This window comes from Hordeum vulgare, chromosome 2H, assembly GCF_904849725.1.
Source record: "Hordeum vulgare subsp. vulgare chromosome 2H, MorexV3_pseudomolecules_assembly, whole genome shotgun sequence".
In the NCBI taxonomy this organism is placed as follows: Eukaryota; Viridiplantae; Streptophyta; class Magnoliopsida; order Poales; family Poaceae; genus Hordeum; species Hordeum vulgare.
The window spans coordinates 564,309,690-564,327,577 of NC_058519.1; the positions used below are offsets into that span (position 1 = coordinate 564,309,690).

Genomic DNA, 17,888 nt, shown 5'->3' on the forward strand with positions numbered 1-17,888 from the left:
AACCTCACCACTTATCCATGCCTCACCCATTAAGCTTTGCTAGTCTTGATACCTTTAGAAATGAGATTGATGAGTCCCCTGTGGCTCACAGATTACTACAACACCAGTTGCAGGTACATGTAAAGGTTACTTGACGCGAGCGCATTGATTGTTCATTTGGAGTTGCTTTTTCTTCTTCTTCTTCATCGATCTAGGATGGGTTCCAGGCCGGCAGCTTGGGATAGCAAGGATGGACGTCATTCTTCTTTTGTCGTTTGTTTTTCGTCCGTAGTCGGACCCCGCTCTTACTCTTGATGATTCTGTAATGTACTGATGTGACTCTGATGTAACTTGTGGCGAGTGTAAGCCAATTCTATTATATATCTCTTCTTTTCATTACATGTACTTGTAACGATCTCCATTCTTGCGACACGACGAGATGCGCTTCTATCCCTGACGAGGCCCACGTGCCAAATTGAGGATAGGGTCGCATCTTGGGCGTGACAGGGTTCTAGTGTGAAAAACCCGAAATACCCATACTACCCAAATTATTCATATTGTCCAAAATTTTCATGCTATTATTACACTAACTTGTTATCCATACTAACTAAAATACTCATATTATCAAAAATACTCATACTATCCGAGTTATTCATATCAAAAGTTGATGTATGCTCAAAATATTTTGGGTACCCAAATTACCAGAACCGAAATTTTGGGTAATTTGGGTTCGGGTATTTTTTTTAGAGAAATAATTTTGGTTTTCATTTTTGAATATCCGAATTACCCATAAACCGAACTACCCGAACCGAAATAACCAAAATACCCGAATGCCTAGGCTGACACGCTTGCAGTAGGGGTTGTAACCTCTAGTAGAGAAGCTAGTCGCCGGCTCCGCCCTTCCCACCATACGTGGTTATCGTCGCAGTTGCTTCTTCTGACACCTAGCATAAGATGGACATCATCTCTATCATCGACAGATACCGCTTTAGAACCCAACATCAAATGGTCGTTGCAACAACACTAGTGGTCATCATCTCCAGGCGTTCAGCGCCTGCGCTGTCAACATAGCACCGATCAACTATGGTCTAGCACCACCATCACTGTCCTAAAATGACAACATCAGATGGACAACATCTCTAGCACCGATATACCGCTTTATTAGAACCTAGCATCAGATGGTCGTCGAAGCAGCACTAGTGGTCATCGTCTCCAGGTGGCCTTCAGCGGCGGTGCCGTCATCGTACAACCGATCAACTGCAGTCTAGCACTGTCATCACTGTCCTACATCATGCATTGATTAGTTGTACTAAAAGCAGAGCATTTTCCTAACCTATGAGGTCTCACTAGAACCTCCTGACTGAAGCTTCTTTTCGGCACACTCATGATGATTGGCTGCAAGTTTTGTTAGACACTTGCAATGGGGATATCTGGGGAAAACTGTTGCTTCTGCACTTGCGCTAGGGTTGCAAACGAGTTGAGTTTGAGTGAGTTAGACTTGGCCCGGCTCAACTTGTCCTAAAATTCGAGCGAGTTCAAGCTAAGAGAAGCTCAAGGTCGAGTTGTACAAAGTGGCCCATGCTCAGCTTGTAATGATCTCGAGTTGATCTCAAGCTGCTTTCGAACTAAATAAGATGATTTTTTAATAACCTAAGGCAAATTTTCAAACAAGGTAGGCCACAACAAAATATAATAAATCATTACATAATTCAACGTATTCTCTCTCGTAACTTAATTGATCAAAATAGTAAACGCGAATCAACTAAAACATGATAGACATGACTAGACATAATTCTGATGTGTCCTCGAAAACGCTTTGCTCACTGTAAGAAAAACTTGGCGTGTCCTTTGCATAATAAGGATTGGGATACCTTGCTGCAACTTGTTACTTTAGTTACTAGTTACTTGCTACAAAATATCTTGCTACCAAATTACCCATTACACACTTGGAGACATTAGCTTGTTGAAACCAGTTATCAATTCCTCCTGCTTCTTGTTGGGCTTGACACTCTTACTTATCGAAAGGACTACGATTGATCTTCTGTACTTGTGAGTCATGCGTATTAATGGGAATGAAACTTTTTCATTTTTACAATATAATAGAATGGGTTAATCTAACATAGACTATTGACATAAAACAACAAATAATTATAGATATTACTCTCAAAGGTCCATTCAACTTTACAAATTCACATTGACATGTGAGGCAAGTGACAACCTGAACGTATTCCTTATCATCAGTAATCTCCACCTCTAGCACACATACCATTCATTGCCAAAATAAATAATAATCGTTCTTCTCTTCTCCGTCCTTCACTACATCTTCTACCCCTGACCTCTTTGCCAAGTCGTCTCGTTGGAGCCAACCAGCACCACGTTAACATTGATGTATTCATCAGCGTCGATTTATCTTCTTCCTTCTTCCTTGCCAACTTTAATTCTCGTTTCTACTTATTTCTAGATTACCTTTTTCTTTATTTTTTGGAATACTCATTTCTTCTCCAATATCATGGTTCACTTGGTTGTTTTAGTTTTTATTCTTATTCTTGGAGCACACTTCTTTCTACTATAGCACGAATCATTTGACCAATGGTGTGTCGTGTTGTTCTCAACCCCGTCAACATGTAGACATCACGAGGACATCCTGTAGAGCATGGTCGTCATCCTTTTTAGTGAACGCTAGGTCGCTCGCCCGTGTTGAGAGAGCATGATGGCCATTGTCGTTGTTGGCAAGCGGTGCTCATGCATGTCGATGAGAGCCTCTTGATTGTCCTTGTCCATGAGCGCTTTTAAAATGATTAAACGCAATTAATTGTTTTCTTAATTAATTAATTAATTAACTACACAAATAATTAATGCCCTGCATAATTCTTTTCATGTCTAATTAACTATCGGTCAAATCAATTAACTATCTACCTAACTGGCAAATCCATTCTTTTAATTATCTATAGGCATAATTAATGCTATACCTAATTAATTAATTATTTCTATTAGTGACTGGTATCCAAATTAATTTGGTGCAAATAAGTACTATTTCAATGGCATAATTAATTACATACATAATTAACTTTCTAGATAATTAATTTCATTGATGGTTCAATTTTTGAATTAACTCAATGCTCGTTCTCTAAGATACTTTTGGATGAATGCCTGCTACGAACGACGACGACTACCGGGTATTGTAAGACAAATTTTCTTAACTGGACTTTTTTAATATTTAAATGGACACACTTGATTTGATAATGTAGCATGTGTGACTCTTTCTATAACTGACAAGAACTATAATATGAAAGCTTCAATGAATGTGTTTATGTGGCGGTCTGACGACCCGCCTTCCGCCACGGTCGTCCTCCTCATCACAATCCACGCCCTGGCATTGTCGAGCATCGCGTCGCGTTAGGCCATGGCGTCCTTCATGGTATCGTGTACAGTGTCCCTCCGCGGGGCAGCACACAGTGTCCCTCCACGGGGCAGCACGGATGGTTACACTCATAACAAAAAAATATGTTATTTTTATTATACTAGGAAACTTGTGATTTCTCATTAATAATAGAGGTAATGATAATAATAAATAGCATAGTGCATGAAATTAGCGATTTGTTATTAAAAATATCTGATTTTGTTTCGGAAGGTTATCGAGAAAATCTTATGTCTCTTTTAAGAAGGTGATCTCATATATATGGTATAATTTTTAAATTCTTTAATTATTAATTAAAGCAATCATGAAACAAGATCTTCCACTTATAAAGATCTGGTTTCTTAATTGGAGAGAGAAAATCCAGTGGAAAAGGGTGGTGAGAGGTAAGACGAAAAAAACATACGAAAAATAGGTTGACGAAAATAAACCGTGGAGGGAAGGCTATCAAAAATCGGGTTTTTTAATGCTAAAAAGACCGGTGGGTTTTGTTCGAGAGTTGGTTCCGGTTTCTGTTCCCTTGCGTTTCCTTCTGCCTCGCTCACGAGATAGAATTTTGAAGGGGGCCGTGGGGAGTCCTATGATCGTATTCGTACCAGCGTCGGAGATCTCTTCCGATAAAAAGGCAGAGCACAGTTGGATCCCAAGCCCAATCCCGTAGGAAGGCCGGTAAACCCCCGCAACAGAACGGGACACGGCTGGCATCGAGATCTCAACCGCGTTTCCATATATACGCGCACACCTCGCCGCCTCGTGGAACAGCAGACAGTCGTACGCACCCCGAGAAGATAGAGAAGCCATGGCGACGGACGCCGCCGCCGCCGCGGCAGCAGCAGCGGCCGCAGCCCACGACGTCGACGCGGTGGAGACGGGCAACCTCCTCCGGCGCCGCAACGTCGGGAGGGAGGGCGACGGGGAGGGCGAGCAGGAGGAGGAGGCGTCCGTGGAGCGGGCGTTCTTGGACAAGCCGGTGCCGACGTGGCGGGAGCAGCTGACGGTTCGCGCCTTCGTGGTGGGGTTCCTCGTCTCCATCATGTTCAGCATCATCGTGATGAAGCTCGGCCTCACCACCGGCATCATCCCGTCGCTCAACGTCTCCGCCAGCCTCCTCGGCTTCTTCCTCGTCCGCCTCTGGACGTCGGCCATCGAGAGGATGGGCTTCCTCAAGCAGCCCTTCACGCGCCAGGAGAACACCGTCATCCAGACATGCGTCGTCTCCGCCTACGGCATCGCCTTCAGCGGTAAAACCCAAACTTAGATTCATGTAGTTTATATTAGGTATCGACTGTCGTAGAAGAATATTTTGGCAAAGACAAAAATAGATTCAGATTTGCGGCTTTTGCCATTGCATCAAGATTTTTTCAAAGAAAATAGGCAATTCCACAATAGATTTAATTTTGCCATTGCACAAAAAATTCTGCCGAGAAAAAAAGAATATTGACCCACAAAATACTCATCTACTAGTTTTCTGCTTTGATATATATTACAATGCGCAATGCACTTGTTTTTCCAGCGTTTATGCTAGATCCCGATTGAAGGTTTTTGTTTAATGTTCCTCTTGACGCCACTGCCGATTTAGTTTGGCCATTGCATGGATTTTTTATGCAAAATAAAAATTGCTACTATCAATATGTTCTGATTCAGTATGAATTCCAATTTGATCAGGTGGGTTTGGCACTTACCTGTTTGCTCTGAGCGAGAAGATCGCCAATCAAGCAACAGAGGCTAACGATGCCATGAACATCAAGAATCCCCAGCTCTTATGGATAATGGGATTTCTGTTCCTCGTGAGCTTTGTCGGGCTTTTTGCTTTAGTGCCCATGAGAAAGGTAGAAACTTGACTTCCCCAGTACTTTCTTCATATATACACTAAGTATATTAAAAAAACTTGCCGCGCGCGGTTGCCAACTGGAATACTTGGTTGCAGACTATGATTGTGGACTACAAGCTGACATATCCGAGTGGCACTGCAACTGCTTACCTTATCAATGGATTCCACACACCCCAGGGCGCTGACCTTGCAAAGTTAGTAACACGCCTTTCTATCCATCTTGCTGTTGCTCTATAATACACTGTATGTACTCAGAAGTCACAAGAAGTATGACTGACAGAATGCCTGACATTTTTCAGGAGGCAAGTTCGGACATTGGGCAAGTACTTCTCGATGAGCTTCGTTTGGGCCTTCTTCCAATGGTTCTACACTGCTGGGAATGACTGTGGATTCAGTTCCTTCCCATCACTTGGCCTTGAAGCTTACAAGAACAGGTTAGCATGGCCACATCTTGGTTTCTGCATCAGCTACAATTGTTATGAATCATATATTTGTTTCATTAATAATAGTCACCATACGTGTGTCCTCAAATTCAACTATTTGCATCATCCAGGTTTTATTTTGATTTCTCGGCTACTTATGTTGGTGTGGGAATGATCTGCCCCTATATTGTCAATGTATCTCTTCTGATTGGAGGCGTCTTCTCTTGGGGCTTAATGTGGCCACTCATAAGCACCAAGAAAGGAAGTTGGTACCCTGACTCCCTTCCAGAGAGCAGTCTACATGGACTGCAGGGTTACAAGGTACTTGACATTTACACACAGGCTGTAGCCTTTTGCTTTTGCAATCACATACAACTGTTGAGAACTAATAAAATCTTAATATTGCAGGTGTTCATAACCATAGCAGTAATCCTTGGGGACGGCCTGTATAACTTCCTGAAGGTGTTCGGCAAGACAGTGAAGGCTTTCCATGATATGTATAAGAAGAATTCGAAATCACTTCCTGTCTCTGACAACGGTACTCCTGTGGACACCGTGGAAGAGTCCTTTGATGAGAAACGCCGCAATGAATTATTCCTGAAGGATCAAATTCCCAAGAGGGTTGCGATTGGAGGTTATGTAATTCTTGCAGGAATAACAACTGGTTGCCTTCCGCTCATCATCCCGCAGCTCAAGTGGTACCACATTTTGGTTGCCTATGCCTTTGCGCCTATCCTGGCCTTCTGCAATGCCTATGGATGTGGCCTGACCGACTGGTCCCTTGCCAGCACCTATGGTAAGCTTGGAATCTTTGTGTTCGGTGCTTGGGCAGGCGCTTCGCACGGTGGCGTGCTCGTTGGACTGGCCGCCTGCGGTGTCATGATGAACATTGTGGGAACTGCTGCTGACCTAATGCAAGACTTCAAGACCGGGTACATGACCTTAGCCTCACCAAGGTCCATGTTCGTCAGCCAGGTGATCGGCACTGGCATGGGCTGTATCATCGCCCCCTGCGTCTTCTGGCTGTTCTACAAGTCCTTCGACATTGGTAACAGTGATAGCGCTTACCCAGCACCTTATGCTATCATGTACCGCAACATGGCGATCCTGGGTGTCGATGGCTTGTCCGTTCTCCCGAAGAACTGCCTCTTGCTATGCTACATTTTCTTTGCTGCTTCATTCGCCGTCAATCTCTTGAAAGACGTGGTGCCCGCGAAGGTGGCGAAGTTCATCCCGATTCCGATGGCCGTCGCAATCCCTTTCTACCTTGGGCCGTACTTCGCCATCGACATGTGCATCGGCAGCGTGATACTATTTTGCTGGGAATGGATGAACAAGGCTGAGGCGCAGGCGTTCGCACCGGCAGTTGCATCCGGCTTAATGTGTGGTGACGGTATATGGTCCCTGCCACAGGCCTTTCTTTCTCTTGCCAACGTGAATCCTCCAATCTGCATGAAGTTCTTGTCAAGGGCCGCCAATGCCAAAGTGGATGCATTCCTCGGGAACTAGTCGTAGCCTGTTCAAATAGTGTAAGATTGTTTTGTTACGAAGTCGAGTAGTGCTAGCCTGTCTACATAGTGTTGGAATACTTTCTTCTGAAATTTATAGATTACAAGCATAATCAGTGTGTAAAGATAGCTTTTCCAGGGTAAAGTAATTTCTCAGTTTGCTTCTACTCATATCTCCTGGTGTAAACAATTTACTGCTTTATAGCACTGCAAATTGTCGTGTTGGCTATGCTTCTTTCATGATGTATATACTCCAATTTCAGATCATGCCTAGTTTTGTTGTTTAAGTTCAGAGTTTCAGTTAGGTAAAATAGGTTTGAACAAAGTATTTGCAAAGACTCAAACAGACGGTGTATTTGCAAAGGATAAAGGCTAGAGCAACATTACTTGCTTGCTCTCGAGCTAGAGCTCTGCCCCGCGCGTCCTATCCTCTGCCCTTTCTCCCCACGCCTTTGCTCCCCTTCCGAACCTCTGCTTCCTCACATCCGCTAGAGCTGGAAGGGATAAGCGGCGGAGGAGAGCTGGAATCGACCTCCAACCGGTGGGGATCTCCTACGGCGCCGATGCATCGTAATCGATCGGGTGCCGGGCCACCTGCAGCTGCTGGCCGGAGTGGATCTATTGAGATGGATCTGTTTTTCTTAAGGAAAACGTTTAAAAACAACCGGATGATTTCTTACACAAATCATCCGCGTCCCATCGACTCCACGCGTGCTGATGGACCATGCACAACGCGTCTGCTCTTTTTGGTGGCAAGTTAATTTTTATCCTTATCTTCTTTTCATCGTCTCCTACCTCGTTCCTTCTCTCAGACCACCGGCACCGGGACACAAGGCTGTGCCCAACTCCTCCTACCTTTCTCCTTCTCTCACCTCTCCGTGCCCGCTCCTCCGACCACCCGCGTCAAGCGTCGCGTGCTGCTACTACACCCACGTTTGCAGTCGTGTATGGCGGAGCTCTTCAATCCCTTCGTAGCAGTAGTAGTTGACGACTCGCATTGCGCAGTTCGCCACCAGCATTGTAGCATCGGTATTTTTGCTCGCCGTCGCGCCCTGCGCCACAGGCACTGTAATGGAGAGTCGTCAGGGGCGTCGTTGGTGCTACCTCGCGGCTACAATGGAGCGCCACCGGGGAGTCGTTGGTGCTCCGTCGCAGTTACAATGGAGCGCGTCCGGGACTGCAATGGAGTGCTGCCAGGGTGGTCGGAGCTCCACCACAGCTGCAATGAAGCTTCACCTGGTTGTAATGGAGCATGCCCGGGGCTATAATGGAGTGTCGACGAAGTCGTTGTAGCTCCGTCACGGCTGCAATGGTGCTTTGCCGGGATGCAATGGAGCTTCACAGGGTTCGTCTACGGTGCCGCATCAGAGTCTTTCTCGTGCTGTGGTGCAGCATCGCCGTTGGAGGCTTCCCATCGGTCTGCAACTGACCACTTGTCGTATCATCGCTATCGGGGGCATTGAGCCCTGTCGGTGCTGCATCTGGCCACTGGAGCTCCGTCGACGCCGCATCGGTACATCAACACTCCGATGATGCTGCAAGGGTGCGGTACCGAAGGCTGGCACCTGGCTGCATCAGCCCAAGAAGCAAAGGGGGCTCGCCGGAGTTGCAGTGCAGCTCGCGTGGTTGCAACGAATCGTCGCCAGAGCTTGCCGCTCCGCCGGAGTTGTATTAAAGCATCGTCGGAGTGGCAGCGCGCCGGAATTTCAATGAGGCGTAGCACGACACTGAAGCTTCGCCGGCCCTGCAATGCAGCGCCATCGGGCGCCGTCGATGCTACCATGGAGCTGCTGCATGGGAATACCAAGGCATCTACTCGACACTAGTGGTGTTGCACCACAGCAACGTCGGCGGCGACCGCTGGAGTTGAGTGGCAGCAACACGAACACCTTGCCGCGACGGGGAGCTTCGGAGAATAGCAAGTTGCCGAACTGAACGAGACCAACAGAGAAAAGACACGAGCTGTTTAATGAGATCGAGCAGTCGTATGCGCCAGATCGGATGGCTAGATAGGCTACAAAATCACCCGCCTGATTCGGAGCAGCCGCCTTTTCTTAATCGGTTTTGTTGCTTGGGCGCTTTTTCTCTTTTCTTCTTTCTTTTTTTAAACTCGTTTAGAGCATCTAAAGCTGGAGTTAGACCATCTCTAGCAGACCCTGTAAAAACGCAAACCGTAAAAGTGGGATACGGTTTGAAAAAAAACATTTTAAGGGTCCACTTTTGCTACGCCCGAACAGAAACTGTAAAACTGTGGTAATGAGCTCCCTCCTACGGTCCGGCGGCGACCGCCCCTTCCTCCAGCCGACCGTGCTGGACACGTCGGCCGCGTCCAACCCCATCGGCTGCGCTACATCGCCCGTCAGCCATGCCCCGTCGCCCGTCGGCCGCGGCCCGTCCCCGTCGGTCGGGCTGAGGGATGTCATGGGAGGCCATGGCGAGGTCGAGCTCGTCCAATTCAAACTGGCGGCGATCGATTGCGGCGTCCAGCGGCCTTTTCTGGCGTGCGGTGATGAATTCCGACAAGTTTAGGACGGATTCCGACAAACTCCGCGGCGGCGCGTTTGCTCCGACGAGGTTTGACCGGTATACGGGGACCCTAGAATCGGCCTTTCAACCTTCAAAAATAAGGGTTTCGGGTGTGGCTTTACCGTGCCCCTTAAAAAGTTTACAGGTTGGACCACTTTTACGGTTTCTGCTCTGCACACTTTTTGCGATCAAAACTGCAAAACGCAAAACTTTTACGGGTTTGGCCACTTAAACGGGGTTTGCTAGAGATGCTCTTAGTAAATATGGATCTCTAAACGTCCGTTGATGTATCCGGTCAGTGACTGGACTTGTCTATTTTAAGTTTCTATTTTTTAATCTATGCAGACACACTTCTTATATTTTTATTATATGTCCGGTCATTTGCATGTGATTGATGAAAATAAGTGAAAAAAGAAAATAATAAAGAAAGAAAAGGTGGTTCGGGGTGGGACTGCATCGTACGTAACAGACTGACCGGATGTGTTCGGACACGAGCCATAATATTGTCCCCAGATTTAAAATGGATATGAGAGAAGTCGTTCAGTCCAAGCGTTTAGGAAGGAAATGAAGAGTCAGGTTGGGTCACTTTTTTTAACCGAACACTGGTTGAAAAGGCGCTTCGAGCGTTTGAAAAGGAGGAATGCGGTTATGGATGCTCTTATTCAACTCACGTAGCCCCAGCCGAATCTGCTAAGAGGCTGGTTATGGCATCTTGAACATCGACCCTAAATGGAAAATAAACTAGAGGTTGGGGATTTTGCGGGAGTCTCGATTTTTGCCACGCAAACGTCCAACAAATTTTGCCTATCCAAGAAGTCCAAAACTCTTCCTCATTCGTGCCTTTTCTCACCTGAAGCGGTATGTGCCACTTCAAAGCAAGAGTGCTGCATTCATGTAGATTCAGAGCAACGCGACCTTTCACGTTGCTCCTGCATTGAAGTGACGCCTAGATGTGTGCTTCATGCAACTGCTACGTGTTCAAATGAGAGCCTAGAAGTGTGCCTCCCTACATTAAATATGGGCGAATGTCGACGAACCTCCTCTAACACCACCCTTCGCGTGTGTGTCGTCCTCCATTAACCACCTCGCGAGTTACCCTGACATCCGCCCACTATGTAAACCCTAGGCTCAGACATAGGTGTATCTAACACCCTCTGCTACCTTTCTCGTCTTTGCACCATCCCCTTCATGGCTCGCTCAAGCTCCAAAGCCGTCTGGTACAGTCTCTAGTCTGACCAGAAGCAAGAGATCACCGCCACTGTTGTCGGCTTGCAGGACAGCACGCGGAAGCATGCCAGCAATGCTGAAGCGCCCATGGAAGAGGCGATCGATGACGAGCCGACGAACCATCCTCGTCGGGCAATTCCCTGATCACCATGGGTGAGGCCTATGCTCACTACACCGAGATCGAGGTGGATAGCTCCGGTTCCCGAGACTCATGGTTGGCCAGCCATGGGTAACGGACGCCGACGGTCATTTAGGCTAGGTTTAGAGTATGGTTTAGTTGAAATATGTCAAAATGTAATGAATTTGCTCTAGTTTTGTTGAAAAGCATCCAATTTTATGTAAAAGTTGTTCAAGTATGAATGAATATCATCCAATTTGTTTAAATATCCATCAAATTTGTTAAATTTTGTTAAATTACTTCCTAAATAGAAGGGGTATATGTGGTGGCTTTGGATGGCCAGCTTCGGCATCCATGTCCGCAAGCTGATCCTCCCTGTACATGAACGGATGCGGTGTTCGATTTAAAGGTCAGTGTTGGATGCTCTTGGAAGAAAATTATCACTAGAGTCTAGCCAACATTATGTTACGTCCAAAGTACTTGCTTGTTTCGCACAGAGGTGACCAGGGTTGGTTGCTGATCTAGACCTATGTTGTACAACTAAAAACATGAATAACAAGGCATGCTCCAAGATTTAAGAAAAGATAGGCAGCACCAATGATCTGGATCGTTGCACGTATTTTGGAGATTAACAATCTCCGAACAGACTCCATCACGACCTTCTCATAGCCACTAAGTTGAGAGCAAAGTAATACCACCCTGGGGTGCATAAGCTTCAGAAATGTGAGGATTTATATTCCCTAGATATGGTTTACACTAAGTCGCCGTGAGCGAAGAGATCTCGTCCAACCCCCACCCCTCCTCCACGGGCATCTAATACGTCTCCAACGTATCTATAATATTTGATTGTTCCATGCTATTATATTATCATTCTAGGATACTTTTTGAGTAATTATTTATCAATTTATATTATTTTTGAGCACTGGCCTATTGACCAAGTGCCTAGTGTCACTTCCTGTTTTTTGTGTGTGTTTTGTTTCGTTGAAAATCCATATCAAACGGACTCCAAACACGATAAAATTTATGGAGTTTTTTTGGAATATATGTGAATTTTGTGAGTTGGAATCAATGCAACACGGTGCCCGAGGGAGGCACAAGCCAACATGGAGCGACCTGGGGGTGGGGCCACACCCTGATGGCTTGTGGCCCGCCCTTAAGTCAGTTGATGCTCTCCTTTGGCCGTAATAAAGATATTTTCCCGATCCAAATCCTCTCAAATTTTCAGCCCAGTCGTAGTGACAGATCTCTGGATATTTAAGAAACGGTGAAGGGCCAGAAAACAGGTCGCAAAAAGACGAGAGAAACACAGAAAGAGAGATCCAATCCCGAAGGGGCTGCTGCCCTCCGGCTGCCATTGCGACCATGAACGAGACGATAAATCCTCCTCCCACCTAGGGAGGAGGCCAAGGAAGACGAAAAAGGAGGGGGGCTCTCTCCCCCTTCTCCCGGTGGCGCCGAAGTGCCACCCAGGCAACCATCGTGACTGTGATCTACACCAACAACTTCGTCGTCATCACTACCAACTCTCTCCTCCTCTATGCAGTGGTGTAAAACCTCTGTTCCCCACTATAATATTTACTTGAACATGGTGCTTAATGTTATATATTATTATCCAATGATGTGTGGATATCCTAAGATGTTTGAGTAGATTTATTTTTTCCTACAAATTAATTATGATATGAGTTGTGTGTTCATATGGTGTTGTCCTAAGGTGCCTTCCGTGAGGCGCACACGTGAAGGATACACATTGGAGGGTTTTCCATATGTTCATGATTCGTTTATAGTGGGTGGAGAGAGTGACAGAAACTTACACCTGAATAAGGGAGTTGTGCGTGTATGGGAGTAAAGAGGACTTGATGTCTAATGCTATGGTTGGATTTACCTTAATGATTTCTAGTAGTTGCGGAAGCTTGAAAGAGGGCCAATCATAAGTGTGTATGATCCAAGTACGGAAAGTGTGTTAGTGTATGCCTCTCCCTCATTGCATATGATAAGTGTCTATCATGTTATATTCAATTGCCTATGGACAATCTTTCTCTTGCATTACACAAAAAACTTTCTACTAAACACCCCCTAACTTTTATTTTCACGCTCTTTATTTTCTTGCAAAACAACATCATAAATTTTATTTACTTTCTCTTTATTACCTTGCAAAACTTCTATCACACCTACTATGTACTTGTAGTTTCTTTCCCGCATAGTAGTTTCATACTTGTTCTAGGTAAAGTAAAAGCAATAGCGTGCGTAGTGTTGTATTGATGGTCGATAGAACTTAAGAGAATATTAATTCTACCTTTATCTCCTCATTGGGTTCGACACTCTTACTTATTGTAAAAGTCTACAAATGATCACCTACACCTATGGGGTATCAATACCTTTTTCTCGTGCCGTTGTCGGGGAGCAATAGCGTAGTGGTTGATATTCTTGTGTGTGCTTGTTTTCTTTATCACTAAGTAAATTTTCATTCTTTCTTATTAGTTGTTTTCTATCTTTAGTTATGGGTAGGAAACACAAATCACCAAAAAAAATATAGATGTACTTACTGCTCCAAAAGTTGATAAAACAACCAAAATGTATCCTTCTATTGAAGCTTATTACTTGGATCATCTTCGACCCCTTTGTGCTCGCGCTGAAAACCCAACTAGCTTAGTGAGGGAAAACCATTAAACGAGCAGGCTTATTATGTGCGACATCGCTTATCTCAAAAAGGGAAACGTTTGTGTTGTTCTGAAGAAACTAAAAACACCTTCCTTACCAATGTGTGTTCAATGATAATGAAATATTATCTTCTTATGCCAAGGAGGCTGATACGTCCCAAACGTATCTACAATTTCTGTTTGTTCCATGCTCTTTTGGGTGACATTGTTATATGTTTTGCTACACTTTTATACCTTTTTACACATATTTGAACTAACCTACTAACTCAGTGCACCCATTGCCAATTTCTGTGTGCTGATGTCTTTTACTTGCAGGGACTTTACCCCAATTTTCAAAGCCCCAAAAATCTCGAGAAAAATATATAAACATCAGCGTGACGGAAGCCTCACGAAGCATCAAGGTGGGCCAGAGGGGAGCCAGGCCATGCCCAGGCGGACACACTGCACGGCCCCCTCCTGGCCACGCCACCAGGCCGCTTGGGTGGAGGGTCCACCCCCTGGCGCCCTCCTTTGGCCTATATTTACCCCTCAGACGGAAAACCCTACAGATAGATCCAGAATCACGAATTTCTCCATGTTCCGCCGCAGCAACGCTTTCGAGATCGGGAACGTCAGAAGACCTCTTCCCCGCACCTTGCCGGAGGGAGGATTGACCTCCGCGAGCTTCAACACCACCATGGACGCTTCCCGGACGTGCCGTGAGTAGTCCTCCTTGGACCATGAGTCCATGACCAGTAGCTATGTGATGTCTTCTCTCCAATCTTTTGCTTCAATGCTTAGCCCTTGTGAGCTGCCCTACATGATCAAGGCATCTATGTAATTTACCTGTTGTATGCTGAGTTTGCTGGGATCCGATGGATTATGAGATTATGTTCAGATTGTGATGAGTTATATATTTGGTTCTCCTTTTATATTATGTTCTTGAGTAATTCATGCATGTTCTCCGTTGCTTTTTATTGCTTTGGACAAGTAGTAGATTGTGACTCCAAGAGGGAGCGTTATGCATGATTGTGGGTTCATGCCCCCTGATGTCTAGCTTGAGTGTCAGAAACATGAGACTAGGGGATGTGATGTTGCCACCAGGGAGAAAACAACGGGGCTTGTAACCACGGTTGCAAGGATTATTTACCTTACGCAAATTTCGTTAATGCAGTTGTCCGTTGCTTTGAGTTTACACTTTGGGTGGGGCTCGCAAATTAATACCAGCGAGATGTTCTGGATAGATATCTCAAGGTGGATGATTAGAGAGTAGATGCTGATGGATAAACGATCTACTTGTCTTGGCGTACTGCCCGTTACTTTTGAGCCTCTAACTTTCTTGTAGCATGATTAGCACTGCGGTGCGTTTATAATTTTGTCAATTGCCCAACTTTAATTTGTTACCCAGCATAGTTGTTTATCGTCTTTTGGGAGAGAGAGACATCACTAGTGAACATCATGTGACTCTGGTCCATATTACCACCATTGGTTACACCTCCATCATTTACTGCTTTTATTTACTTTTCTGTTGCAATCACTATCGCTATTCCCGCTTGTGTTTGATCCTTTGCAAACTACAAGGCCGGAGAGATTGACAACCTATCTGAACTCGTTGGGAGCAAAGTTATTTGTTGTGTCTGCAGGTCCATGTATTCTGCTAGCGCCAGAACAGCGGACACCTACTTGTTGATCCTCAGGGTCCTCCTAGTTCGATAAACCTTACAGTCCCCGTGTAAGGGAAATCTGTTGCTGACTACATCTCCACCTTCCACTTGGGGTAACCAACGAGGGGCGAGAAGTATATCCATCAACTCGTCATCAAAAAAATTTCTGGCGCCATTGCCGGGGACTCCAATCTTCAAGATAGGGGAGTTGCACACAATCTTTTACCTTTGATTTTTAGTCTTGTTAGTTTGCTTTCTAGTTTTTTGCTTTAGAGTCCTATACCAAAAACCACAAAAAAAATTAGTTGCTTTGTTCTTGCTTGTTGTTGCCACTATGGATTCCACTGAGAACACTAAGTTGTGTGACTTCAATAGTCATCACAACAATGAATTTATCTGCACTCTTATTGCTGCTCCCGCCATTGAGGCGACCTCCTATGAGATTAAACCTGCTTTACCGAACCTTTTTATGAAAGGTCAATTCTCCGGTGCTGGAAATGATGCTGCTTTGCACTTGAATAATTTTGTTGAGCTTTGTGATATGCAAAAGTACAAAGAAGTAGATGGTGATATTGTTAAACTTAAGCTTTTTCCTTTCTCCTTGAGAGGAGGAGATAAAGTGTGGCTTCAATCTTTGCCTAGGAATAGCATAGATTCTTGGGATAAGTGCAAAGATGCTTTTATTGGGAAGTATTACCCGCCTGCTAAGATTATCTAGTTAAGAAGTAACATTATGAATTTTAGGCAGTTGGATAATGAACACGTTTCCCAAGCTTGGGAACGAATGAAATCTCTTGTTAAGAATTGCCCTACACATGGTTTGACTACTTGGATGGTTATCCAAACTTTCTATGCAGGATTGAACTTTACCTCGCGGAATCTGTTGGACTCGTTCGTGGGAGGAACCTTTATGTCAACTACACTTGGTCCTGCCATGAAGCTATTGGACAAGATGATGAAAAATTATTCTCAATGGCACACTGAGAGAGCTCCAACACGTAGGAAGGTAAACTCTGTTGAGGAGATCTCCTCCCTTAATGATAAGGTTGACATGATCACGTCTTTACTTACTAAGCAAGCTCCTATTTATCCTCATGATGTTCCTTTAAATTCTTTGGTTTCTCAATAAAGAGAGCAAGTTGATGTTAATTTTATCTCTAGGAACAACTTTAATAATAATGCTTATAGGAGTTATTTTAGTAGCAATCCTAGACTGTTACCATCCAACAACTATGGGAATAGCAACACCTATAGTTACACTCCTAATGATAGAAGAATGCCTAGTTATGAAAAACTTTTAGAGATAGAGAAGGCTACAAATAATTATATGGTCACCCAATATGAACAAAACAAGGCCTTCTCTAGACAATTAGATGAGCATTATTCTATTTTTCAAAACATTGGAAGACAACTTGAGAGCCTGAATAGTGAGATTTCCAATCTCCAGACTAGACTCACCACCACGGAGACCCAAGTTTCCAATATCTCACACCCAGGCCACTTTGATAAATCAAATGGCGGCCAAACCCGAATTGGTTGTATCTCAAGAAGAGGAAGATAGGATTAAGAGCCCTCCTACACACACTACCCTTGCTACTATACAAGTTTTTGGGGATCTCAAATCTGTTAGCACCCATCACATCCCTAGTCCCAATGGACCTATTAATGGTGATGTTAATACCTCGACTTTAGGACAAGAAGGTCCTTTGAACTTAGAGACTACCAAAAGAATGAGCTTAGATGACATCACCACCACCATAATTAATGGTAGTAATCCTGATTTTGATAATTGTAGCCTTTCCGAAGTTATCAACTTTTTGCAAAGAATGGCTAAAGACCCCCAGACTAGTACATTCAATATGGCCTTCACCGAGCATATTACCAATGCTCTTATGAAAGCTAGGGAGGAGAAGCTCAAGCTAGAGACTTCTATTCCTAGAAAACTAGAAGATGGTTGGGATCCTATGGTTAAGATTAAATTGAATATTTCTCTTGCTTTGCTTTATGTGATCTTGGAGCTAGTGCCTCCGTTACGCCCAAAAGAATGTATGATATGCTTGATTTCAAATCTTTTGATCAATGTTCTTTTGGTGTTCGTCTTGTTGATTCTTCCGTAAAGAAAGCTTTAGGGAGAATTGATGATGTTCTTATTGTTGTCAATGATAATTATGTTCCCGTTGATTTTCTTATTATGGACACTGAGTGTGATCCCTCATGTCCAATTATTTTGGGACATCCTTTTCTCCGCACCTTTGGTGCTATCATTGACATGAAAGAAGGGAACATTAGATTCCAATTTCCCCTTAAAAAGGGAATGGAACACTTACCTCAAAAGAAGATTAAGTTACCTTATGAGTCCGTTATTCGGGCAAGTTACTCTTTTGGAGTTGATAATACTTGATCTTTTTGCATCATGCCTAGCTCAAAGGCATAAAAGAAAGTGCTTGTTGGGAGGCAACACAATTTGTTTTTATTTTCATCTTTAGTGGTCTTGATGCTTGTTACTACTGTAGCAACATCATTGTATCTTTATTTTCAAGCTTTGTGCCAAGTTTTAGACTC

General features: G+C 44.4%; 1 protein-coding gene across 1 annotated transcript; it reads left to right on the top strand.

The window, feature by feature from the left end:
* Nucleotides 1-4,041: 4,041 nt before the first annotated feature.
* On the top strand, nt 4,042-7,398 carry LOC123430551 (probable metal-nicotianamine transporter YSL11). Its single transcript, XM_045114411.1, has 6 exons — nt 4,042-4,635; nt 5,060-5,223; nt 5,322-5,419; nt 5,525-5,659; nt 5,779-5,968; nt 6,056-7,398. The coding sequence occupies exons 1-6, from the start codon at nt 4,194-4,196 to the stop codon at nt 7,154-7,156; spliced, it is 2,130 nt and encodes a 709-aa protein (XP_044970346.1). The 5' UTR covers nt 4,042-4,193; the 3' UTR covers nt 7,157-7,398.
* The last annotated feature ends 10,490 nt before the right edge of the window (nt 7,399-17,888 follow it).